Here is a 26,898-nt window from a genome sequence, read left to right as displayed (position 1 = left end):
CATGGCTAAAATATACCAGATTAGTGTGCTGCAGCGGTTTATGTTTTGTCTGCTCAATTAACACCAAGAAAAACAAGACATGTTAGAACAGAATTCCCCATGTGAACAGATCCCAAGTGTATTTTCCTTCCATCCTGTTTAAATGCAGCCTGATCATTTCACGTCGGCTGATTGCATGGCAAAGATCCTGTTTTGTTTTTATGTGTCTTCATTAAATGTTGAAAGATTTCCACAAGTGGACAAAACCCCTATCTGTTTTTATGTGTTACTAATTAAAACACTTATAATTTGCTTATGAAAAAAGCTCTCCATGCCCAGAGCAGTATCACATGACTTTGCCTTTGTCGACTGGTTGCACTATGTTTTGTTTTGGTTACAGTGTGATGTGTCAGCGTTGTCCGATGCCTGTTGCTGCCAACAGCTTTAGTGCAGTGACAGCCACACACAGTCACACACACACTGGCACATTCAGTTTAATAAAAATCCATCCTGTTTTTGTGTGTTTTTTTAACCTGGCACATCAAGAAAAGCCTTAAAACAAAAGCTGTGAGCTTTCATTCTAATGAACTTTCATCAAAAAGCTAAGGGTCTGAGCATCAAAGACACAGCTTCTCTCACCAGCTGGTAGAGAGAGAGACCCCTGCATGGGCAGGTAGGCTATCCGCACTACTTTGTAATACTCTCCAAGACACATTAGTAGATCAAATGGTGTTGAGCACCCACTCATACTTGAACTACAAAAACACACAAAATACTTTCATATATGCTCATTTTGGTTACCTGATGTTTGTTATTATCTTAATATACATTTATTCACTCAGTTATTGTGTATCAATATTTATTTTCTGTGTCTGCCCACTTATAATTCTATAGTAGGCTAAGTGCCACTTGTCCCATCCTGTTGACTGACATCTCCTCTAGGCTTTGCTTTGCTACTGTGTTGTTAAGCTGTCTTCATGGGTGACTTGTCAGTCCCAGTAGACCTTTCACAGTGACAGGTCCCACTTATGGACAGACTGTAACTGCAACTCAATGAGAACTGCCACCCTACGTAGCCTGGCACAAACCCACGGAAAAGATGCCTAAGTGGCATTCATTCCGGGGTTAAGGTTAAATAACAAATATGTTTAAGAGGTACAATAGGCAAAACTTTGGCTTTGATTTATGGGCAACATGAATGAGCTCATAATATTCAATTGCATCCAGCCCGTGTGCTCGGAAATATATATATTATTTGGACTATCTATGCTGTTACATCGACCATACAGTATATGTGCTGTTTGTGTGGATCCAAAAGACCAAACTCTTTCCCTCGCCTGGGACTAGGACTGGGACTTCAATGGATCTGGAAGCTCATCATGTTCCTAGACAGCAACAGCTCTTTGCATAGCAATATCTGGGCTGTCAGGAACACACTATCTACGGCTGATCTTCTGACTTCTTACACCATCTTGTGGCCATTTCACATGTCTCACCCGAGGCCTCTGTTGTCAATGGAAGATCCCACTATCAAGATGCTGCTATCAATTGACAGCACTCACAATGCAGGAAGCAGAATAAATAAGGTATTTGTGACTCTACGCCCTAATCTATTAGGTTTTGCTCTAGGCCTTTCTCCGAGACAGATATCACACGAGGTGATAGGATGACAGATACTGGTCCAAAAATAAATGAATGAGTCACTAAAACACCATGACAACAACATTATTACAGAATTCCAAGAAAGAGCCACCACCACAACTAGTGATGTCTACTGACCCATTCTGTCCAACTCCCTCTGCTCTCCTCATTCTGCTTGTAACCAGAGCTGAATTATTTTAGGTGTCAGTCACCCAGCTGCTCTTTATTCTGCACCACTCTTCTTGCCCAGCCCCTGTGCAGAGAGAGAATCACTTATTCTTCTTTGTTGGAGTACTGTACTTAACCAGTCAGCAGTGCACCACCTCACTGCTCCTCTGTAAAGGAGGAAGAACAGTTCCCTGGCAGCCAGAGTCAAAGGGCAGAACACTTTTTGTAATTCATGAGTCTTTACCTAGAGAGGCTTCTTGCTTTCACATTGCCACCTCATAGAGAGAGGCAAAAAGGAGCTTGTTCAGAGTGTACTGACCTCTTTGAGATAGATACTACCTGGCTGGCAGCTCCATTAAACAGCACTGCACGGTACATCTTCAAAAGGCATGATCTATTGCCTGTGAAAGGCTAGTGTTAAATCGATGTGAGTATACACTGTATAGATATGGAAATAACCTCAAATGACTGATTATTACTAGTGGGTTAATTTCTCACCCTGAGGTAGTGATAGTATAGTTTTTCTATCGGCTCATTAAAACGAACTCTTAGCAATAATTTCGGAATGTGCTCTATTGTGATTAATAAAACCCATTTCTGTCCAAAATAGCCTACACATGGACAATCATGTCAGATATATCCCGTTTATCCTAAATTAAAGACCTTACTTCTTACTGCTCGCAGCTATATTTGTAAGTCGTATTTCATATGAAGATATGAAATATCACTTACAGATGTATCTGCGAGCAGCAATGAACAGGGTTCACAGGATGACAGAAAGGACACAATATGTAGGAACTATCTTCCTTTATGTGCAATCACAAAATCATAAAGAACAACATCTGGAGTGACACGAGCCTACCAGATGAGCTAAATTCCTTCTAAGCTCACTTCAAGGCAAGCAACACTGAACGATGCATGAGAGCACCAGCTTTTCCAGAAGACTGTGTGATCTCGTTCTCCATAGCCAATGTAAGACCTTTAAACAGGTTAGCATTCACAAGGCCGTGGGACCAGACAGATTACCAGGATGTGTACTCAGAGAATGAGCTGACCAGCTGGCAAGTGTCTTTATTGACATTTTCATCCTCTCCCAGACCCAGTCTGTAATACCTGCATGTTTCAAGCAGACCACCAAAGTCCCCGTGCCCAAGAATGCCAAAGTAACCTGTCTTATTGGGTTAAATGCGTAAAACACATTTCAGTTTAATGTATTCAGTTGTACAACTGACTAGGTATCCCCTTTCCCTTAATGACTATCACCCCGTGGCACTCACATCTGTAGCCATGAAATGCTTTGAAAGGATAGTTATGGCTCACATCAACACAATCATCACAGACTCCCTAGATTTTACCAGCATATCGATTGCGCAACCAGGGGTGGTAAAACCTTGGATCATTGTTACTCTAACTTCCGCGACGCATATAAGGCCCTGCCCCGCCCCCCTTTCGGAAAAGCTGACCACGACTCCATTTTGCTGATCCCTGCCTACAGGCAGAAACTAAAACAAGAGGCTCCCACGCTGAGGTCTGTCCAACGCTGGTCAGACCAAGCTGACTCCACACTCCAAGACTGCTTCCATCACGTGGACTGGGACATGTTTCGTATTGCGTCAGATGGAAATATTGACGAATACGCTGATTCGGTGTGCGAGTTCATTAGAACGTGCGTCGAAGATGTCGTTCCCATAGCAACGATAAAAACATTCCCAAACCAGAAACCGTGGATTGATGGCAGCATTCGCGTGAAACTGAAAGCGCGAACCACTGCTTTTAATCAGGGCAAGGTGTCTGGTAATATGTCCGAATATAAACAATGCAGCTATTCCCTCCGCAAGGCTATTAAACAAGCTAAGCGTCAGTACAGAGACAAAGTGGAATCTCAATTCAATGGCTCAGACACAAGAGGCATGTGGCAGGGTCTACAGTCAATCACGGACTACAAGAAGAAACCCAGCCCAGTCACGGACCAGGATGTCTTGCTCCCAGGCAGACTAAATCACTTTTTGCCCGCTTTGAGGACAATACAGTGCCACTGACACAGCCTGCAACGAAAACATGCGGTCTCTCCTTCACTGCAGCCGAGGTGAGTAAGACATTTAAACGTGTTAACCCTCGCAAGGCTGCAGGCCCAGACGGCATCCCCAGCCGCGCCCTCAGAGCATGCGCAGACCAGCTGGCCGGTGTGTTTACGGACATATTCAATCAATCCCTATACCAGTCTGCTGTTCCCACATGCTTCAAGAGGGCCACCATTGTTCCTGTTCCCAAGAAAGCTAAGGTAACTGAGCTAAACGACTACCGCCCCGTAGCACTCACTTCCGTCATCATGAAGTGCTTTGAGAGACTAGTCAAGGACCATATCACCTCCACCCTACCTGACACCCTAGACCCACTCCAATTTGCTTACCGCCCAAATAGGTCCACAGACGATGCAATCTCAACCACACTGCACACTGCCCTAACCCACCTGGACAAGAGGAATACCTATGTGAGAATGCTGTTCATCGACTACAGCTCGGCATTCAATACCATAGTACCCTCCAAGCTCGTCATCAAGCTCGAGACCCTGGGTCAGTACCCTGTGCAACTGGGTACTGGACTTCCTGACGGGCCGCCCACAGGTGGTGAGGGTAGGCAACAACATCTCCTCCCCGCTGATCCTCAACACGGGGGCCCCACAAGGGTGCGTTCTGAGCCCTCTCCTGTACTCCCTGTTCACCCACGACTGCGTGGCCATGCACGCCTCCAACTCAATCATCAAGTTTGCGGACGACACAACAGTGGTAGGCTTGATTACCAACAACGACGAGACGGCCTACAGGGAGGAGGTGAGGGCCCTCGGAGTGTGGTGTCAGGAAAATAACCTCACACTCAACGTCAACAAAACTAAGGAGATGATTGTGGACTTCAGGAAACAGCAGAGGGAACACCCCCTATCCACATCGATGGATCAGTAGTGGAGAGGGTAGCAAGTTTTAAGTTCCTCGGCATACACATCACAGACAAACTGAATTGGTCCACTCACACTGACAGCGTCGTGAAGAAGGCGCAGCAGCGCCTCTTCAACCTCAGGAGGCTGAAGAAATTCGGCTTGTCACCAAAAGCACTCACAAACTTCTACAGATGCACAATCGAGAGCATCCTGGCGGGCTGTATCACCGCCTGGTACGGCAACTGCTCCGCCCTCAACCGTAAGGCTCTCCAGAGGGTAGTGAGGTCTGCACAACGCATCACCGGGGCAAACTACCTGCCCTCCAGGACACCTACACCACCCGATGTTACAGGAAGGCCATAAAGATCATCAAGGACATCAACCACCCGAACCACTGCCTGTTCACCCCGCTATCATCCAGAAGGCGAGGTCAGTACAGGTGCATCAAAGCTGGGACCGAGAGACTGAAAAACAGCTTCTATCTCAAGGCCATCAGACTGTTAAACAGCAATCACTAACATTGAGTGGCTGCTGCCAACACACTGTCATTGACACTGACCCAACTCCAGCCACTTTAATAATGGGAATTGATGGGAAATGATGTAAATATATCACTAGCCACTTTAAACAATGCTACCTTATATAATGTTACTTACCCTACATTATTCATCTCATATGCATATGTATATACTGTACTCTAGATCATCGACTGCATTCTTATGTCACTAGCCACTTTAACTATGCCACTTTGTTTACTTTGTCTACATACTCATCTCATATGTATATACTGTACTCGATACCATCTACTGTATGCTGCTCTGTACCATCACTCATTCATATATCCTTATGTACATATTCCTTATCCCCTTACACTGTGTATAAGACAGTAGTTTTGGAATTGTTAGTTAGATTACTTGTTGGTTATCACTGCATTGTCGGAACTAGAAGCACAAGCATTTCGCTACACTCGCATTAACATCTGCTAACCATGTGTATGTGACAAATAAAATTTGATTTGATTTGATTTGACCCACTCCAATTCGCAGATGACGCAGTCTGTATTGCACTCCACACTGCCCTCTCCCACCTGGACAAGAGGAACACCTCCATAAGAATGCTTTTAATTGACTATTGCGTTCAACATCATATTGCCCACCAAGCTCATCACTAAGCTCAGGACCCTGGGACTAAACACCTCCCTCTGCAACTGGATCCTGGACTTCCTGACGGGCCACACCAGGTGGTAAGGGTAGGCAACAACACATCCACCACATTGACCCTCAACACGGGGGCCCTTCAGGAGTGCGTGCTTAGTCCCCTCATGTACTGCCTGTTCACCCATGACTGCGTGGCCATGGACGACTCCAACCACATCAAGTTTGCTGACGACACGACAGTGGTTGGCCTGATCACCAATGATGAGACAGCCTATAGGGAGAAGGTCAGTGGAACTCAAGTCCTTTTGTTCACCTGACCTAGAACTCCTCACAATCAAATGCAGACCGTATTATCTCACAAGAGAACTCTCCTCCGTTATCGTCACAGCCATGTATATTCCCCCGCAAACGGATACCAAGACGGCCATCAAGGAACTTCACTGGACTTTATGCAAACTGGAAAGCATATATCCTGAGGCTGCATTTATTGTAGCTGGGGATTTTAACTAAGCTAATTTGAGAACAATTCTACCTATATTCTATCAGCATATCGATTGCTGTACACGAGTGAGTAACACGCCCGACCATTGCTACTCTAACTTCTGCAATGCATACAAGGCCCTCCCCCGCCCTCCTTTTGGCAAATCTCACCATGACTCCATCTTGTTGCTCCCCTCCTATAGGCAGAAACTAAAACAGGAAGCGCCTGTGCTTAGGCCTAAACAACGCTGGACTGACCAATCAGATTCCACGCTTCAAGATTTCTTCAATCACGTGGACTGGGATATGTTCCGGGTAGCCTCAGACAACAACATTGAAGTATACGCTGACTCGGTGAGCGAGTTTATCAGGAAGTGTATAGGAGATGTTGTACCGATTGTGACTATTAAAACCTTCCCTAACAAGAATCCATGGATTGATGGCAGCATTCGCGCAAAGCTGAAAGCAAGTACCACAGCATTTAATCATGGCAAGGCGACTGAAAATATGACAGAATACAAACAGTGTAGTTATTCCCTCCGTAAGGCAATCAAACAGGCAAAACGTCAGTATAGAGACAAAGTGGAGTCGCAATTCAACGGCTCAGACAAGAGATGTATATGGCAGGTTCTACAGACAATCACGGACTACAAAAAGAAAACCAGCCCCGTTGCAGACATTGACTTCTTGCTTCCAGACAAATGAAACAACTTCTTTGCACGCTTTGAGGACAATACAGTGCCACCGACGCGGCACGCAACCTAAGACTGTGGGCTCTCCTTCTCCGTGGTCGACATGAGTAAAACATTTAAACGTGTTTAACCTTATCAGGGCTGTTGGCACAGACGGTATCCCTAGGCTCGTCCTCAGAACATGCGCAGACCAGCTGGCTGGTGTGTTTAAGGACATATTCAATCAATCCCTATCCCAGTCTGCTGTCCCCACGTGCTACAAGATGGCCACCATTGTTCCAGTTCCCAAGAAAGCTAAGGTAACTGAACTAAATGACTATTACCCTGTAGCACTCACTTCTGTCATCATGAAGTGCTTTGAGAGACTAGTCAAGGATCATATCACCTCCCCCCTACCGGTCACCCTAGACCCACTTCAATTTGCTTACCACCCCAATAGGTCCACAGACGATGCAATCGCCATCACACTGCCCTATCCCATCTGGACAAGAGGAATACCTATGGAAGAATGCTGTTCATTGACTACAGCTCAGCATTCAACACCATAGTACCCTACAAACTCATCGTTAAGCTTGAGACCTTGGGTCTTGACCCTGCCCTGTGCAACTGAGTCCTGAACTTCCTGACGGACCGCCCCCAGGTGGTGAGGGTAGGTAACAACATCTCCACTCCGCTGATCCTCAACACCGGGGCACCACAAGGGTGCGTGCTCAGCCCCCTCCTGTACTCCCTGTTCACCCACGACTGCGTGGCCATGCATGCCTCCAACTCAATCATCAAGTTTGCAGACGACACCACAGTGGTAGGCTTGATTACCAACAACGATGAGAGTCTACAGGGAGGAGGTGAGGGCTCTCGGAGTGTAGCGTCAGGAAAATAACCTCTCACTCAATGTCAGCAAACCAAAGAGATGATCATGGACTTCAGGAAACAGCAAAGGGAGCACCCCCCAATGGAAAGTTTTAAGTTCCCCGGTGTTCTTATCACCGACAAACTGAAATGGTCCACACATATAGACAGCATAGTGAAGAAGGTGCAACCTCAGGAGGCTGAACATTTTGGCTTTTGGCTTTTTTCGGAGACCGAAAACCCTCACTAACTTTTACAGGTGCACAATTGAGCATTCTGTCGGGTTGTATCACCGCATGGTACGACAACTGCACCGCCCACAACCGCAAGGCTCTTCAGAGGGTGGTGCGGTCTGCACAACGCATCACCGGAGGCAAACTACCTGCCCTCCAGGACACCTACAACACCGATGTCACAGGAAGGCAAAAAAGATCATCAAGGACAACAACCACCCGAGCCACTGTCTGTTCACCCCGATTCCATCCAGAAGGTCAGTACAGGTGCATCAAAGCTGGGACAGAGATATTGAAAAACAGCTTCTATCTCAAGGCCATCAGATTGTAAAACAGCCACCACTAGCACAGAGGCGACTGCTTGATATCATTGTCCACTTTAATAATGCCGCTTTAAGAATGTTTACATATCTCGCATTACTCATCTCATATGTATATAATGTAAACTGTATCCTTCACTATCTATTCTTTACTATCTATTTCATCTTAGCCACTCTGTCACTGCTCATCCATATATTTTATACTTATTTATTCTTATCCCAGTCCTTTACTAGATTGTATTATGTTTTGTTGTGGAATTTGTTAGATATTAGGTTTTGTTGTGGAATTGTTAGATATTACTTGTTAGATACTGCTGCACTGTCGGATCTAGAAGCATAATCATTTCGCTACACTCACAATAACATCTGCAAACGATGTGTATGTGACCAATAAAATTTGAATTGACTTGACATAGCAGTGTGGTGCGAGGACAACAACCTTTCCCTCAACATCAGCAATACAAAGGAGCTGAACGTGGACTACAGAGAATGGAGGGCTAAGCACACCCCCATCCTCAGTGCTGTAGTGGACCACATCACTAAGGAATTATCATGATCCACACACACCAACACAGTCGTGAAGAAGGCAACGCACAACACCCTCAGGAGGCTGAAAAGATTTGTCTTGGGACCTAAGATCCTCAAAAGGTTTTACAGCTCTATTGAGAGAATCTTGACTTACTGCATCACCGCTTGGCATCCGATCGCAAGGCGCTGCAGAGAGTAGTGAGTACGGCCCGGTATATCACTGTGCACAGCTCCCTGCCATCCAGGACCTCTATATCAGGCTGGATTTTTTTCTATAAAATGTAGAAATGAACTGTTTTCACATATGTAAACAATGGACTGGAGACAATGAAAATGAGGTTGAAAAGTGAGAGTTGCCCTTTAACTGTTTGCTATGAAATTTCAATCAAATTTTATAAAGCCCTTTTTACATCAACAGTTGTCATAAAGTGCAATATGTGATTCTGTGCATGTGGGAGTATTGAATCGACATTGCTTGGACATAAACTGTATACTAGATGTTCACCTCCACATATATGGTGTAATGTAGACAAACATTTTCAGAACATAAGAGTAGCATTTTTTATAACTTTATTTTATTTTTTAATAGATCTGTACAACCAAGAACCAAACCTTTGATGAGCCTCGCAAAAACTGACCTGTACATGTTAAATGCTCTGGGCAGGATTTCTTACTCATTTAAATAATCAAATGATTAATTATCTAGCTAAGCAAACACTTCAAACCAGTCCTACCAACAGAACAATGAGCGGTTTTGGAAGGGGTGAACAAAAAACACATGTTCCCTTTGTTTCCAGTGTTATACAAAAGTCCAGTGAAATATCTTATTTACACAGACCTGCACAAGTCAAGAAATAATTCTAGTTCGATCAAGCATGATAGGAGTTTGGGTGACAGGACAGAAGGGTGTCATTTGGATCAATGGAGTAATTAATCTATACTGATTGTGACATAATCAAGCTGGAATCAAAGAGAAGAGGACATTGATTGAAATGGCTCTTTGAAACATGAAGTGAAGGGGCTGAAAATATCAAACAATATGGCTCCTGCTCCACGCCAGCTTTGGACTCGAACCCAAGCAAGCCAGGACATGTAAGTCCCTAGAATATGTTGTAAGTTATACTGAACAAAAACATAAACCCAACATGCAACAATCAAAGATTTTACTGAGTTACAGTTCATAGAAGGAAATCAGTCAATTTAAATAAATTCATTAGCCCCTAATTTATGGCTGGGCAGGGGTGCAGCCATTGGTGGGCCTGGGAGGGCATAGGCCCACCCACTGGGGAGCCAGTCCCAGCCAATCAGAATAGTTTTTCCCCCACAAAAGGGCATTATTACAGAAAGAAATTAAGAAACCGGATGTGGAGGTCCTGGGCTGGCGTGGTGACATGTGGTCTGTGGTTGTGAGGCCGGTTGGACGTACGGCCAAATTCTCTAAAACGATGTTGGAGGCGGCTTATGGTAGAGAAATTAACAAACTTCTCCGGCAACAGCTCAGTTGGACATTCCTGCAGTCAGCATGCCATTTGCACACTCTTCAAAATATCTGTGGCATTGTCTTGTGTGAATAAAACCTGCACATTGTGGTCTTTTATTGTCCCCCAGCACAAGGTGCACCTGTGTAATGATCATGCTGTTTAATCAGCTTCTTGATATGCCACACTTGTCAGGTGGATGAATTATCTTGGCAAAGGAGAAATGCGCACGAAAACGAATGGAAACAAACTTGTGTCCAAAATTTGAGAGAAATACACTTTGTGCAGATGGAACATTTCTGGGTTATTTTATTTCAGCTCACGGGACCAACATTTTACGTTTATATTTTTGTTCAGTCCAGTAGCTAGAAGCCTGATTTCTTATGGTTCCAGAAACATTAACAGTTATCGGGTACCAACACTGGACTGACTAGTAACTGACATTTAAAAACACCTTGCATACAGCTGCCTTCTGAACTTGCAGCATGTGCATCAACCTCATAACTAACCATTCCTGAAACATGGTTCAATCAATCACACAAAATGTGTGAAATATATACTCTAGCAGCAAGGTTGATAAAGTGCAGTTAACCTATGTGATCAATATGTATAGGAAGTAAGTATTGTAATGTGGTTTACATGCCAACACTTTCAAGTTTAATAGTAATGCAGGAATAGTCAAGCAAAACCGTTAAGTAATATCCTAAATCTATCCTGGTTCTTAACTTCAATAAGACCAAGCAGAGGGACGGAAGCTGTCTTATTACCAGAGCAATTCAATTCGGGGGCGACGACAACACCACGCATCAGCAAAAATTAGCAGTTAAATATTTAAAAAAAAGTGTATTCTGTTCAATAAATGACAAAGCAATTAATTCCTATGCAAAACCCAACAAGACCAAAGCAGATATACAGTATATGATGCCATCATTTACAATAATATCTGCAGTGTGAGACTGATTCTAATGGCTCACTTTCTCTGTACTGCACTTTCATACGCTGCTGAGTGAAGAGGACCGGTACCGTCAAGGACCTCATTTCCCACAGTGCAAATGGGCTACAAAAACACAGTCAAACCTCGTGTTGTCAGCAAGACTTCATTTTGGATCCATTAAACTGCTTGTAAGTATGGAAACTGCAACTGCACAAATGTAAAGTGTAATAATGTTACGGGGTAGTATGTAGAAGAAAACACAGTGAAGACGATAAGGACGCAGACCTGGGCAGGTTAACATGCATATTAGGAGACAGACTGATTTTAATATAAGCAGGTTGGGCAGGTTAACCTGACTGAGCAGGGCTAAATTACGTTAACGTAAGATGCTTTGTAAGAGTTCCTGGTCAGGTATCAGAGGCCTGTCCGTGGCTGTAGTGTTTCCACACACACACCAATGTTAACCGCACGGCGGTGTCCTCACCCAAAGGCCTTAGACAGTTGCACCAAGAGTTGCGCGAGGCCCCTGGAGTCAGTCGAGAAGGTGGGGGGGAGATAGTGCATCCCTACCCTTCCACATCATGTCCCAGACTCAACAACTCCAGTGCCAGACAACAGTAGTGGATCTGAAATGTAGTGGTGAGTGCATCAGCTGAGATGCCAGGCAGGACAATGGATAGACGCTGAAGGCAACCAGCGATTGCATGGGGAAAGAGGGGTCAGGTTGGTCTGCTTGCAGGTCAGTTGGAGATCCCAGAAAAGGAAGCCCGTTTGGTTTCTCCATAAGGCCACAGTGTTGTACAGACTGGAGAGGCCAAGGCAGCTGAGCGGGCCTTCACACGACTCCTGGGATTCCGGTTCTGCACATTCTCCCAGTCAGGTGGATGGAGAAAGGAATCACCCCCACCCTGTCCGTTTCCTTGACTGTGGTTAGTGGCAACAAAGCGGAGATCTACATTTGTCTCCACAGACGAGGTCGTCATTCACAACCATGAATCCAGACGCCATTCTTAGCCCCCCCAGGCCTGTATGTCCCCGGCTGTCATGATGAGACCAAACGACGAGACACAGCCTGCCGGCACATGAAATGGGGACTGGCTACTGCACTACATACAATATAGAAACCCCACACTTAGCCCAGTCTTCAAAGCCCAATTCCGTTGATATCACTATACAAGTGTATACATGTAATTACAGCTGACAGTGAGGTTAGTTCTCCATTGACACTGTTTCCTATTGAGTTGAGATATACATCCACAGCATGATGAGAATCCACAGGCAAAGTTGTGGAGTGAAATGTCAGGTAGGACGAAAAATCAGATCAACCTTTAGTTACAATATAGATCTATTTTTAAAATGTACAAGTACTTTATTTTCCTTCTTTAAGTTCTTTTGGTGTGTGGGGGAGGAGAGGAGGGGAGTTGGCTTATTCTGAAGCAGTACTTCAGATTTTTCTGCATACAACCATTTTTATTTCTTTGTGAAATCTAGGGTAAAAATGCCCCCAAAAAAACAAATTATTCCCAAATCCAGTGGTTGTGTTCTTCCATTGAAGTGTTATGGGGTGTTTCTGGAGGGCTGGTTGGGTCAGCCTCCAGAGATTAGGTCAGAAGAAGGGATCTAGGAGGGGTGTGGTAAAACTGAGAAGGGGTTGATGGGTGGGGGGCAGCAAGGTTCAAAAGCTGTCCACCCAGGTACCCATCACTCGCTCTGCCAGTGTGCGGTTAACTGATATCAGCTGGATGGAAATGGAGAGAAAGATAGATTCATCATTAGTGTAAAATAACAATTGATACCGAGTGGTTTGCCAGCCATCAGAATGTTTAGGTGAAAATGTCTTGCATTTTTAAATACAGAAGTTAATGAACCATACACCACAATGAAAGAATATCCACTTCACCAAATGGAAATGCTTACAATTACACTGAAATATTTCAAATACTTTGTCTAAACTTCCCAAAAAAGTAAACGTACCTCTTCTCCAACCATGTTCCACATCTGGACCAATGGGAGACCAGTGTTGTTGTCGTAGTTTGTGACCTGGAAGAAAGGAAACAGCCAGGTTAGCAACCAATTACCTTCAGTGGAGCGTACAATACATTACAGTAGAGTACAGTACATTACAGCAGAGTATAGTACATTACAGTAGAGTACAGTACATTACAGCAGAGTATAGTACATTACAGTAGAGTACAGTACATTACAGCAGAGTATAGTACATTACAGTAGAGTACAGTACATTACAGTAGAGTACAGTACATTACAGCAGAGTATAGTGCAGTACAGTAGAGTGCAGTATAGGACAGTGTCTTCCAGTTAGCTGCCTGGTGCTAGATGCTGCATTTGTGGTACCTGTGCAAGCAGTGCTACCCCTCTCGTCATCTCCTCCAGTGCAGAGGAGGCCTCGGTTGAAAAGCTCTTCTCTCCTGTGGATGGATGCATTTACAGACTTGTTAACATAAATGACAACAGCATATTTGACGACCTTCCACAGGCAGGCTGACTTTGGAACAGTTAGACATTCAATTGGGAAAGTTTCTTGATTTTGGAAAGTGTCCTTGAGAATAAGACATCTATCGCAAGTAAACTGTACCATGTCCTTTTATTTAGCTATTTGATGTTACCTGGAAGGGGGGCGATGTTGTCCAGTAATACTTCTGCACCTTGGAACGGTAATGTTACGAAGTCTGACCTGAAAATACAGATTTTAAATAAGAGCATTCAGTCAGTGTGCAGAAAGACCCACCATCCCTTCTTACATAACATTCCGTTCTCTCTAAATATGACAAAACTATTTGACCAGAGGGGGGCACAATTTCCAAACAAAAATGGTTGAATGAATACTGCATTTTTTATTTGACTTATATTTAACTAGGCAAGTCAGTTAATAACACATTCTTACTTACAATGACGGGCTACTATACCTAGCAGGACTGGTGTCTATTTTACCTAAACAAGTCAACTTAAGAAAGAAATGAAGGAAAATTAAATGAAAACAGCTTTGAAAGTATGGAAAGATTCCAGTTCTTCTGAATTCCAGTTCTGACAACTTTCTCTGAATAGACTTGAGTTGGAAAGAAATTGCCCAAAACTCTGAAAATGTGCATCAACTAGCCATGCTTTTTCAGCCTTCAGAGTCTGAGGGGGGGGCCCACCTTATTTGCCGTAGTGTGTCAATCTTCACTCTGTCATAGCCACCATAGTCCACATACCGGATCTCAACCTCGCTGGTCTCTTGGTAGAAGGAGATGACCTGGGCTCTCCACCAGGCTCCCTCTACCGCCGGCGCCGCACAGATCACCCCCACTGAGACAGAGAGAGGGTAAGCATAGAGTCTGGATTACACACACACACACACAACTGGTTCAAAAGACACCCATGTCCTTCCTAGGGGGGGTCTTACCTTCAGCAGGTGAGGGCAGGGTGGGTGTGTCTGGCTGGGAGTAACACAGGAACATCTGCTGGTCCAGGCTGCGCAGGGCGTGGTACGTAGGGTGTGTGTGCTGCTGGACAAAGAGGTGACCCGCCGATACAATGTTCACTACGATCACCTCCACGGTTACACCGCTGGGGAGCAGGAGCTGAGAGAAGAAACATAGTTAACAACTGTCAAATGAGAAGCCAGAAGGGCAAACATCTCATTCTTTAAGTTAATCCACTTTCTTTCAAATCAATTAGCAGCACCTTAACTGTCGTGCAAATAAAGCATGTTTGAACAGATTTGAGAGACAGACAGAAAGAGAAGGGATCCCTGCACAACCCTCCAGGCTCTCTAGGTACCATGCTTACCCAGGAGGTCATGGGCAGCGAGGGCAACGTGAGCGGCAGAGGTGGGGGGGCATAGAGGTTGGTCAGGTTCAAATCCTTAAACTTCTTCCCGATCAGGGACAAGGCTTTGTCCACCTGCTGCTGGGAGCCTAGTAGGAAAACACATTAAAACAGCAGAATTCTACTACCAGTAGACCATCTACAGCACTCATGTGCTCCTGACGGTTGAGGACTACCCCACTCACCCTCTATGTGGCAGATTTGAAACTCTTGAGTGTAAGGGAGGGTGGAGATATAAATCTTTGCACCAGAGCTTTGCTTCAGGAAGCTCACGTATCGCCCCTGTTTCCCAATTAACCGACCCACCAGATGCTGAGAGAGGGAGAGAACAGAAACGGAAGAAGACATTACAAGGAGATATTGGGTTAGAATGAATGTGATAAGAGACTCATTTCTAAGGAACTAGTGGATTTTCCTCTGAATACTAGTCAAGTCTCTGGGTGTGGGTGTTGGGATGGAGCAGGCTCACCTTTGGCACCTCAATCTCCCAAACGATAAGTTCAGAGCCCAGAGCCATGGCAGGGCTGCCACTACTATCCCTAGCCCCCATGGTGCAGCCACTATCCACCGAGTCCATACTGTTCACATCCGAGCCTGAACACATCCAGACACACACAGTCCTGAGTCAGACAGGTATTTTACCAACTCACAATTACACATCCAAACATGACTGGAGTCTAACCTAAACATGTACCCTGACACACACACACACACACACAACTGGATAAATAAACGTTTTTTAAAAAACGAAATAAAGACAGACATGTGCACATTTACACACACAACTCAAAGTTTAAGACACATACACCAGATCACCCACTTCAGCCCACCACACACAAGTCATTGAGCTGTTAATCAAACAAATGACAAGCAGGGCATAAGGCCACTAACCCAACAGGAATCCAAAGTCCACCAACACGTGCACACCACTATGGCTCTTACCAGGCATATCTGATCACAGTGCTGCTCTGACAGAACAAAAACACAATGACACCTTCACTGGACTGTTCTGAGTCTTCACCTTCTGTGTGACCACTAACCTTTTCAGGAACACCCAGCAGGCATTGGGTGTGGTTCTTCCCGTTGGTGACATCACAACTTGCCCCCTAAGCAAAAAGTCCAGCTAGAGTCCCTATAGCCTCAGGGTGGTATCTAGTAGAAACACAGCTAGAGTCCCTATAGCCTCAGGGTGGCATCTAGTAGAAACACAGCTAGAGTCCCTATAGCCTCAGGGTGGCATCTAGTAGAAACACAGCTAGAGTCCCTATAGCCTCAGGGTGGCATCTAGTAGAAACACAGCTAGAGTCCCTATAGCCTCAGGGTGGTATCTAGTAGAAACACAGCTAGAGTCCCTATAGCCTCAGGGTGGTATCTAGTAGAAACACAGCTAGAGTCCCTATAGCCTCAGGGTGGTATCTAGTAGAAACACAGCTAGAGTCCCTATAGCCTCAGGGTGGTATCTAGTAGAAATACAGCTAGAGTCACTATAGCCTCAAGGTGGTATCTAGTAGAAACACAGCTAGAGTCCCTATAGCCTCAGGGTGGTATCTAGTAGAAACACAGCTAGAGTCCCTATAGCCTCAGGGTGGTATCTAGTAGAAACACAGCTAGAGTCCCTATAGCCTCAGGGTGGCACCTAGTAGAAACACAGCTAGAGTCCCTATAGCCTCAGGGTGGCACCTAGTAGAAACACAGCTAGAGTCCCTATAGCCTCAGGGTGGCATCTAGTAGAAACACAGCTAGAGTCCCTATAGCCTCAGGGTGGTATCTAGTAGAAACACAGCTAGAGTCCCTATAGCCTCAGGGTGGTATCTAGTAGAAACACAGCTAGAGTCCCTATAGCCTCAGGGTGGCACCTAGTAGAAACACAGCTAGAGTCCCTATAGCCTCAGGGTGGCATCTAGTAGAAACACAGCTAGAGTCCCTATAGCCTCAGGGTGGTATCTAGTAGAAACACAGCTAGAGTCCCTATAGCCTCAGGGTGGCACCTAGTAGAAACACGGCTAGAGTCCCTATAGCCTCAGGGTGGCATCTAGTAGAAACACAGCTAGAGTCCCTATAGCCTCAGGGTGGTATCTAGTAGAAATACAGCTAGAGTCACTATAGCCTCAGGGTGGCATCTAGTAGAAACACAGCTAGAGTCCCTATAGCCTCAGGGTGGTATCTAGTAGAAATACAGCTAGAGTCACTATAGCCTCAGGGTGGTATCTAGTAGAAACACAGCTAGAGTCCCTATAGCCTCAGGGTGGTATCTAGTAGAAACACAGCTAGAGTCCCTATAGCCTCAGGGTGGTATCTAGTAGAAACACAGCTATAGTCCCTATAGCCTCAGGGTGGTATCTAGTAGAAACACAGCTAGAGTCCCTATAGCCTCAGGGTGGTATCTAGTAGAAACACAGCTAGAGTCCCTATAGCCTCAGGGTGGTATCTAGTAGAAATACAGCTAGAGTCACTATAGCCTCAGGGTGGTATCTAGTAGAAACACAGCTAGAGTCCCTATAGCCTCAGGGTGGTATCTAGTAGAAACACAGCTAGAGTCCCTATAGCCTCAGGGTGGTATCTAGTAGAAACACAGCTAGAGTCCCTATAGCCTCAGGGTGGTATCTAGTAGAAATACAGCTAGAGTCCCTATAGCCTCAGGGTGGTATCTAGTAGAAACACAGCTAGAGTCCCTATAGCCTCAGGGTGGTATCTAGTAGAAACACAGCTAGAGTCCCTATAGCCTCAGGGTGGTATCTAGTAGAAACACAGCTAGAGTCCCTATAGCCTCAGGGTGGTATCTAGTAGAAACACAGCTAGAGTCCCTATAGCCTCAGGGTGGTAAGTAGTAAAACAGCATCTAAAGACTAACTTCAACCTACACTATGAAAGGTAACTAGCTACCACACTGTTCTGTATTAGCCACCATCAACAGCAAAGAACATTAAGTAAAGTACAGTAAAGAATACTATCACCTCAACTGTATGCTTTTTTTTGCTGGTGGCAGACTAGCTAGTAGTCACAACATGATTCTGCAAGCATTTCTTAGATGGGCAACTTGTTTTGGCCCACTTCAGACATTTACTCTTACAGCTACTATTTGGTGATCTCATTAGTTAGAATTGGAAAGGTACAGCACAGAAGCAGAGACCATTAAACTCCCTACCCCCAATTCACACACACTTGTCTACTTATGAATAGAGTTATTTTACCAGATCTAAGACCAAAGCCGGTGACTTTCCAAATGATAGTCCAACCAATCAAACATTCCCCTCAGCCATGTGTAGATCTGTGCTGCTATGAGCCTGACTCCACTACATGGTGTGGTCTGTAATCTTACCTCCAGACTGATCGGTCTCAGTCTCACTCATCCCGTGAGAACCATTCCTCAGGGCCATGCCGTTGAGCCTCTTCATTTCGCCAACAGCCCCCAGCACATGGCCTGGTAGGGCTGCCATCACTTGTTCCGTGGTCACTACCTCTTCTGGGACCTGGCGCAGACCACCCTCTCCCTCAGACATCCCTGACACCTGGATCAGATCCTCCTGGCTCTCCCTGCTCTGCTGGTCCTCAATGCTGACCCCATCCTCAGAGTGGCACGTACTGCAGGCTGAGTCCTCGGCCACCATCGCCCCTTCATTTCCCTTCAGTTTGTCCAGGTTGACAGGTACGCTGCTGGCCTCACGCCTCCCCTCCTGCGAGGATGCTGCTGCTGCCGCCCAGGGGTTATTCAGTGCGTTTGCGGTCCCCATTGGCTCCCATGCCGGGGCGGGCGGGCAACCGTTGGGCATCCCTTCTTTCTGCTGTGCTCTCCACTCCATCTCAGCGTGGCTTATTGGGGAGGACCCTTCCTGCATGTTCCTTGTGAGTGGCTCTTGCTCAGAGCATGGCCTCCCATTGGCCAGCGGGGTGCTTCTGCAGCAGGGCTCGGCAGCGGATTGGCCGAGCCAGGTCTCCGGACAGGAGGCAACGCTGAGGACCTCCTGGGTGGCTGCCCAGATGACCTCAGTGATCAGACCTGCTGCCAGGTCCTCCAGCTCCTCGCTGCTGCAGGGGGCCCCATTCTCCTGCTGGTGGCCTTGGGCGGGGAAGGCCGAAATACTAGTCACAACAGCATGGTAGGAGCCCTGCGAAGATGTGGGGGTCTCTGGGAAAAGAAGCTCATGTGTGACTACTTTCAGGGCCTGGGCCGGTGTCTCAGCTGGGATGAAGGACGAGGAGAGCAGCTCATCTTTGGTACTGCTGGAGGGGACCAGGAGGGCATCTTTAGCCACCAGCTCCACTTGTAGGTTCTGGTTGAAGGCCACTGCTGCCTCATGTGCTGCTGCCACCTCCCCCTCTGGCTCAGGCCTCTCTGCATTCATCAGGTCTGCTGCTGTGGAGGAACTAGTCGTGGCGTGGGCCGTCTGGGAGAGAACAAGTGCTTCTGATGTTGTGGCGATGGCCTCCTTCACTGAAGCAGGGACCTGCTCAGTAACCATTGATTTCACCGGCTTTGTAACATAGGCAATGGCGACTGGCGGTCTCTGCCCAGTGGCCCCGTGTTCTCCGTGGAGAGCCCAGCTCTCCTTCCTGGTCTGTGTTTGTAAGGGTGAGGCTGCAGGAGAAGAACTGCTCCTGGGTGTCTGTTGGCACCTATCTACACCAGGTTCTGTGACTGCGTTGGCTCTGTCTGGGTGGTGGGAGGCCCTCTCTGTAGGTGAACATGACGTACTCTGTACCTCTACTGCCTGGGCCTTAATGGCCGGGATGTGAATTTGTGCTACGACCTCCTGTTCTGTTGACCTTTGCTCTTTGGCCTTGGATGGTCTGACTCTGCTGCTGGCTGTTCTCTCTCTGCAGCTGCTGCTGCTGGTTGTGGGGGTAGTGGCTGTGGCGCAGAAGGACACTGTCCCTTTCTCTACCAGGCCGTTGCTGCCATCACTGGGGGCCGGGGACGCCAGCAAGCCCATGGCCGCTGCCCCCTCCTCACTGTCATGGTTGGTGATTTGCTCTTTCTTGCGTGAGATGTACCACCACCAGCCTATAAGCGCCAGCACTCCAGGCAGTGTGTACGGGACAATAGACCGGAACCTCAGTGGCATCTCCTCAGGACCCTAGCAGCTACACCTGTAGAGCGAGAGGGAGAAAGAGGGCGAGAAAGGCTAAGGTTAGCTTATTGGAGGGAGATCTGTGAGTCTTTTAGTTTCACTCATTTGGAGTGCAGGATTATAGTGTCAAACAAGATATTCAAGTTAAGACAGTGGTCAACATTTTGAATAGCCTAAGTGTCTCATTTGACACTCACCCCAAAAAATGGCATAATACACCTGGGTAATATAGTGTAAAGACCATAGCAGGTATTCTATAGTGTGTGTGTAATCACGCCCACAAAATCTAGAAGGGTGTGTGAGCGGCAAATAGATTCCAAATGCATCAGCCCTGTTCACACAGCTGACAATAAGCACGGCACTGGGAGAACAACATGTGATGGTCAAAAGGGAACTGTCCTATGGTAGCTTGGCCAAAAAGACTTACAAGAAATGTTTTAAAAACGATCATGGCAGTTTACAGGTGGGAGCAGAGCTTCAAAGAAACTACTGAAATGAAACCTGATAAGGCGTTACTCCTGTGAATAGGCCTAGACTAACAAATGACTTACAGTAAAGTAGTGAAATCATTCCTGCAAATTCTTTTCTTCATGCCACACAACTTGAATTGATGAACTGCACAATGCTTTGGAATACATAAAACACTGAAGACATAGCACTTTTGTCAACAGCTCCCGGTGAAGAAAGACACAACAGCCTGAACCTAACATACATGTATGCCTATAAAAGCCCCAGACTAGACATAGGTCACACCATGGTTTTCTATTGCCTCGTTGAGAAATGTTCAAAGACAGAAATTCCCATTACCGTGGCTTAGAAGTAATATTTGTTTCTACTTGTGAACCAAAACAAGCTGCAACACAAAGATCTAGTTTCTAGCAGGAGGAGCGGTTGTGCCACCACCAGGGCTAATGTTTAACCTCCCTGTACCTACTGAGCATGCCCAGCTGCTCCACTGCTGATTGGTCAAAGCACTCCATATAAAAAAAATGAAGTCTGTGCATGCCTTTCCTTAACAGACCGAGAGCAGGTCCAGCCTGTAGAAGGAAGGAACCCCCCCCCCTTCTTTCCGCAGCCTACTAGGGTGTGTGGCAGCTGGGCTTCCACTGCCCCATAGCAAGCACCAATACACACACACACACACACGAGCCAGGTCTGATCACCATGAACATGGACTTTGAACTGTGTTCTGCGCGTTCCAGGCCACTGTAAAGCTGGAATTGACAGTCAGTCTGCACAGTACAGGTGGACAGCCAGGGCCATGATAGCCTTTCTGAATGTGAGCTGTCTGTGAGGAGGCTCTAGTCACTGGGATTTTAACAATATTTCAGTTTCTTCATACCCCAAAACTGAAGCACACAGAACTTTCACGTATTTCACCTGATGGAGGAACCTGTAAGAGGCTTGTTGATGAATGACATAGGATTATAGGTGAATGGTAGGCTGCCCTTAAAATGACTCAGGTAAAGATGTTGATGTGCAGGGGAAAAACAGGTAGCCTTCAAATGCCTCCAGAGAAACCAAGATCAGAGTTGTTTTCAGTGGGGCAGAGAGATCAAAAATGTGGGTTTCTTATACATGGTCACCAATACTATGTTTACACAAAGAGCCCAATTTTGAGAATTTTCCCATGAATTGGTCTTTTAACCAATCACTTCAGATATTTCTCAGAACTGATCTGATTGGTCAAAAGAACTAGTAGGAAAAAAAAGGTCTGCCTGTGTCAACCCATTTCAAAACCTGTTCTCCCTTTGTCATGACCCAGTTACTTCTCTATCAAAACAGAGCCTCGGTGTCATGTTCCATAGTGAATGACAAGGTGCTTAGACCTGGTTAGCAAATTATACATCCCTTGCTGTCCAATTCAATATTCTCTGTAGGCAAATCATATAGATTGTGTAGCTTCTATCATTAGCATACACTGAGTATACAAAACATTAAGAACACCTGATCTTTCCATGACAGACTGACCAGGTGAAAGCTATGATCTATTATTAATGTCACACTCACATTAGTGTAGATGAAGGGGAGGAGACAAGTTAAATAAGGATTTTTAGGCCTGGATTGTGTATGTGTTCCATTCAGAGGTGAATGGGCAAGACAAAATATTTAAGTGCCTTTAAACAGGGTATTGTTGTAGGTGCCAGGCGCAACGGTTTGTGTCCTGTAATTTGGGCTGCCCAATTTAGTCGACTGTTGGTGGACCAAGATTTCTTCAGTTAAGCAGCCGCAATTCACTTTATTTTTTCATAGTGCAGAAGACACCTGTCTGATTGGCACCTGTCTCAGTGGACTAATCCATTGTGGAGGCCACAGGGATGGCAGTCTATCACTCTAAAACATGTGAAATTGCATATGGTTATATTATGTAAAAATAATGGTGCAACTCTAATATTTTATAAGAAACGCGTTTTCTTCTGCGTTAGATATGGTCGCCGTCCTTGGTTCTGAAACAATCTTCATTGCGCTGAAGAATTCGCACCTTTCCCTATGTTGCTACGTGCATAATATCAAAGTTTACCTGCATATTGGGATTGACAACAAAGCGGCGGAGGAAGCAGCAACAAGAAAATAGTTTGTCTTAGCCTAATTGTCTAAGAAAATTGAGTATAGAGGACACTCCAGTTTAATTAAGTCTATAATCTAATGGCTTTAAAAATCCTCCAAATATAGCTAAAGATTTTTTTATTTCACCTTTATTTAACCAGGTAGGCTAGTTGAGAACAAGTTCTCATTTACAACTGCGACCTGGCCAAGATAAAGCATAGCAGTGTGAACAGACAACAACACAGAGTTACACATGGAGTAAACAATTAACAAGTCAATAACACAGTAGAAGAAAAAAAGAAAAAAAAGAGAGCCCCTGCTTCTCTGAGTATTTGTTTAATATCATAGAGATTCTGTCAGCGCCAAGCCTCTCACAACGGCAAAATGTCTGATAAAGAAATTTCACAGATTGAGCTGTTTTTAAATCTTTGCTATGCTGTAATAAAGGCTTTACAATTTTGGTGGTTAGAACAGAATGGCATTACTTAGAATTTAGTGTTGTTTACACGGTCCCAAACAGGCAGAAAAATATTGTAACAGCACCTGTTCATCACATAATATGCACGCAGCGCTCACTCCTATACCCTCCTTTTTTAAATCTCCTTATTCTTATTACAATTATCATCATGACCCTCATTATCATAAGTCATGTTGTTATCATTAGTAGGCTTTGTATAGCAGCCTAGCATAACCATCATCAAGTTGTAGGCCTAAGAGTGTTTCCTGTTTAGCCTTAATACCTTACTTAGGCTGATATTTCAATAAAAAGGCTACCGTATCAATCATTAATTAATTAATGCAATCACACAGCATAGTAGACATTCATGCTTTGAAATGTAATCAAGCATTTTAGTTTTAAAATTAAACAAATGGAGCTTTGAATATTTAGCCTAAAAAAAAAACTGCAATTCACAAATGCATGCAACTGTTTTTAGTCTATTGTAATAAAGGCTTTACTTATATTATTTTTAAGCAAATTAATGGGTGTGGTATATGGCTAATATACCACAGCTAAGGGCTGTTCTTGTGCACAAAGCAACATCGAGTGCCTGGATACAGCCCTTAGCCGTAGTATATTGGCCAAATACCAATAGCATTCAGGGCTCGAACCACCCAGTTTATAATTTCCGTTAGAACATACTCTCTTGTACACTTATTTAATGTTGTTTACACTTTTCCAAATGGTCAGAATTCATTAATATAATGACAAGCATCTGTTTGGCACAAAATACTCAAGCAACGCTAGCTCCTATACCCTCCATTTTCTTGATAGCCACAACTACAGTACCAGTCAAAAGTTTGGGCACAACTACTCATTTAAAGTATTTTTAAAACTATTTTCTACATTGTAGAATACACACACAATACTATAAAAATACGACATACCATGTTGGATTAAACAACATGCTGGAACTTCACTTTATATGCTGTACTCAAGGCTGGTTCATCATAGATTCCTCTCATTCTGCAGACTAGTTTCACATGACAGACCCTGTGTGAAGGTCCATGACACCTTGCTAGCTTTTTTTTGTTAAAGATGCACTCCAGGCTCCTTTTCACCTAATTGAATCACCCGATTTACACAACAAATGTCACTTTGTAATAGTCCAAGTATTCATGACATGGCACAAGATGGGGGTGGGCCTTTGTTCTTTATTTATATATTTTATTTTACTAGGCAAGTCAGCTAAGAACAAATTCTTATTTACAATGACGGCCTATGAACCAGTGGGTTAACTGCCTTGAACGATAGATGTTTTTACCTTGTCAGCTCCAGGACTTGATCTAGCAACCTTTCGTTACTGGCCCAACGCTCTAACCACTAGGCTACCTAGTGGTCTATTGATCCTATAGTTTTCCCTCAAGCAAAGGGGAGGACAGTGACAGAGTGCACTCTTCAGACCAACTCCTTGAAGTTTGCAGTTTTGCGCAAAACATATTTTGGGTACGATTACGTGTGTGTACTTATTTATACTTGGGATATTGTTTTTCAACAGGAAAAGTTCTGGACTGCAAAACCCACCCCCGAAAATCCAGTGTCATAAGTTGTTCTGACAGTCACCTTTGACAAGGTTAGAATAACGGCCAACTAAACAAAGTTACTCCAGTACCTAATAAAAGGATTCGGTTAGTGTTTCGCTCTGTGTACACCCACACACAGCATGTATATGCATGCCTAAGCAGGCCTGACTGTAGACTCGAAAGAATCAAGATGAGATATGTACGACCTTGGAGGTAGACGAGGGAAGGGTCACTCGGCATTTGCTTTACACTTCACAAACCATTCAATGCACTGAGCACGAGCAGTTTATTACACAGCGATGCTGCACTTGGAATACGAGGCAACCTTGCAAAGCATACCCACGATAATAATGCTTCTCCCCCAGTCGAGAGATTTCTGGTCCGCAGTTGTAGGCTATCCTACGATAACTATTCCCATAGCAGTACTCTAAAAAGCGGGAACAACAATAGTTCATTATAGGCCCTATAATAATAATGTTGTGATACCGAATATTTAAATTACAGTTTCATTGCAAGCCGACAGCGTCCCATAAAACCGGACCTCTGAATTAAAAAGTGTCAGGCTACAATTGCCTAGACGCTGCTATGGGGCTTCAGAAATAGCCTATACACCGCTACTTAATAACCTACAGCAAGGCTATAGCTACACATTGTCATTCCAAAGCAGACTGACAAATGACGCTGTTAAATGTAGGCTAACTGGCAAAGTTTCGAGGCTCCCAGTGCTTGAGCAATAGCCGCATAATGTCTGGGCAAGGTAACTTGCTAGCTATGACCTACACATTGAGTGTAATAAAAACATGGTAGGCCGCAGCACTTGATGATTTACAATGTAACGTTATCAAGTTAGCCCTACACTATTGTAACAAACACTGATGAACCCGTTAAAAACCCATGGACCACGAGTTAAAAATCAAAACATTATTACATTCATGATTTAACCAAACATATAAGAAATATTGGTGAAACAGTGCATTTACGTGCCTAATTCATTAAGCCACCATTAGAATACGGTTAGCCATCTTCGTTGAGTCTGAACTATGACTCAATTCACAGTGTTGATGCTAGGCATGCGACAAACGATTACGCTACAATGTAGGGGCAATATCATTTCAATTGTGTCCTGGCAGAGAATCAAGACAGTAGTTCGTGACCAAACGTCGTATATATCTTGCATTGTGATCTTGTGGTCGCCATGTAGGCTAGCCTGGAAATGCTAGGCTAACTCTGCATCGTGGGCCACGAAACATTCACGTTAGCTTGCTAACTGGGCATGATGGATAGCCACCTTGTTTGCTAGCAATTCACATGATCCGTTCAAGCAAACTCATTAACAACAAAATGGTGACTACAGACCACAAAATTAACATAACATGTATATTTTGAGACCGTTGTCATTTTAGAACGCAGAATAAACTACACAGTTCGATGTCTGCGTGAACTACACACTCAATGACATGGGCTGCAGATGACTATAGTGGCAGAATATTTATAACCAATTTAATAAAACGACTGTTCCATTTCTTGGAATGGAACACTTAGTAGCGCAACATTGTAGCCAACCGGCTAAACAACTCGATATATTTAGAATGTAGTTAGACAGACTACATATCAATCTGACATCTGTGGGCCCATGGCTGTCAATTTTACACTAACACTTTTGGATTATACTTACAGTATTTAAACGTCCACCGTGCCGCCACAGTGAATTTAATGATCGTGATATGTTACGTTTTCCGGGCCTGACTCAATCTCAACGTCTACCCCTACTGTGTCTGTCTCTCTTTCTCTATCCTCCCCACGTGTTGACCGTCCAAGCACTAGACTCTAAAAACAGACCTAACAGCTGATCAAACCTCGCGATAATGGTGCAGAAGAGAGACGACAATAGCGAAGGTAGTCTCGCGGAGTTAAGACAGATGCAGTCAAGTTTGATTGTAATTAAGGACACAATTATCTCCCAGTAGTCCTTTAACTAAATAATGTAATTTGATATGAAACGAATGTCCTTGCAGTACATTGTCTCATTGGACACATT

At 44.8% G+C, this 26,898-nt stretch overlaps 1 protein-coding gene across 2 annotated transcripts; it reads right to left on the bottom strand.

Moving 5' to 3' along the window:
* Positions 1-9,535: 9,535 nt before the first annotated feature.
* LOC115141937 (A-kinase anchor protein 1, mitochondrial-like) lies at positions 9,536-26,820 on the bottom strand. 2 transcript variants are annotated; one of them, XM_029681358.2, is made up of 11 exons: positions 26,536-26,820; positions 18,542-20,310; positions 15,692-15,816; positions 15,408-15,534; positions 15,184-15,311; positions 14,798-14,975; positions 14,550-14,700; positions 14,019-14,086; positions 13,747-13,820; positions 13,369-13,434; positions 9,536-13,132 (listed from the first exon to the last, which is right to left on the bottom strand). In XM_029681358.2, the coding sequence occupies exons 2-11, from the start codon at positions 20,283-20,285 to the stop codon at positions 13,070-13,072; spliced, it is 2,724 nt and encodes a 907-aa protein (XP_029537218.1). In that variant the 5' UTR covers positions 20,286-20,310; positions 26,536-26,820; the 3' UTR covers positions 9,536-13,069. The 2 variants fall into 2 exon arrangements, with proteins under 2 accessions (XP_029537218.1, XP_064856533.1); XM_065000461.1 differs by lacking the exon at positions 26,536-26,820 and adding an exon at positions 21,099-21,117.
* Between the last annotated feature and the right edge of the window lie 78 nt (positions 26,821-26,898).

The sequence above is a fragment of the Oncorhynchus nerka genome, linkage group LG14 (assembly GCF_034236695.1).
Source record: "Oncorhynchus nerka isolate Pitt River linkage group LG14, Oner_Uvic_2.0, whole genome shotgun sequence".
In the NCBI taxonomy this organism is placed as follows: Eukaryota; Metazoa; Chordata; class Actinopteri; order Salmoniformes; family Salmonidae; genus Oncorhynchus; species Oncorhynchus nerka.
This window is presented reverse-complemented; position numbering and strand designations above follow the sequence as displayed.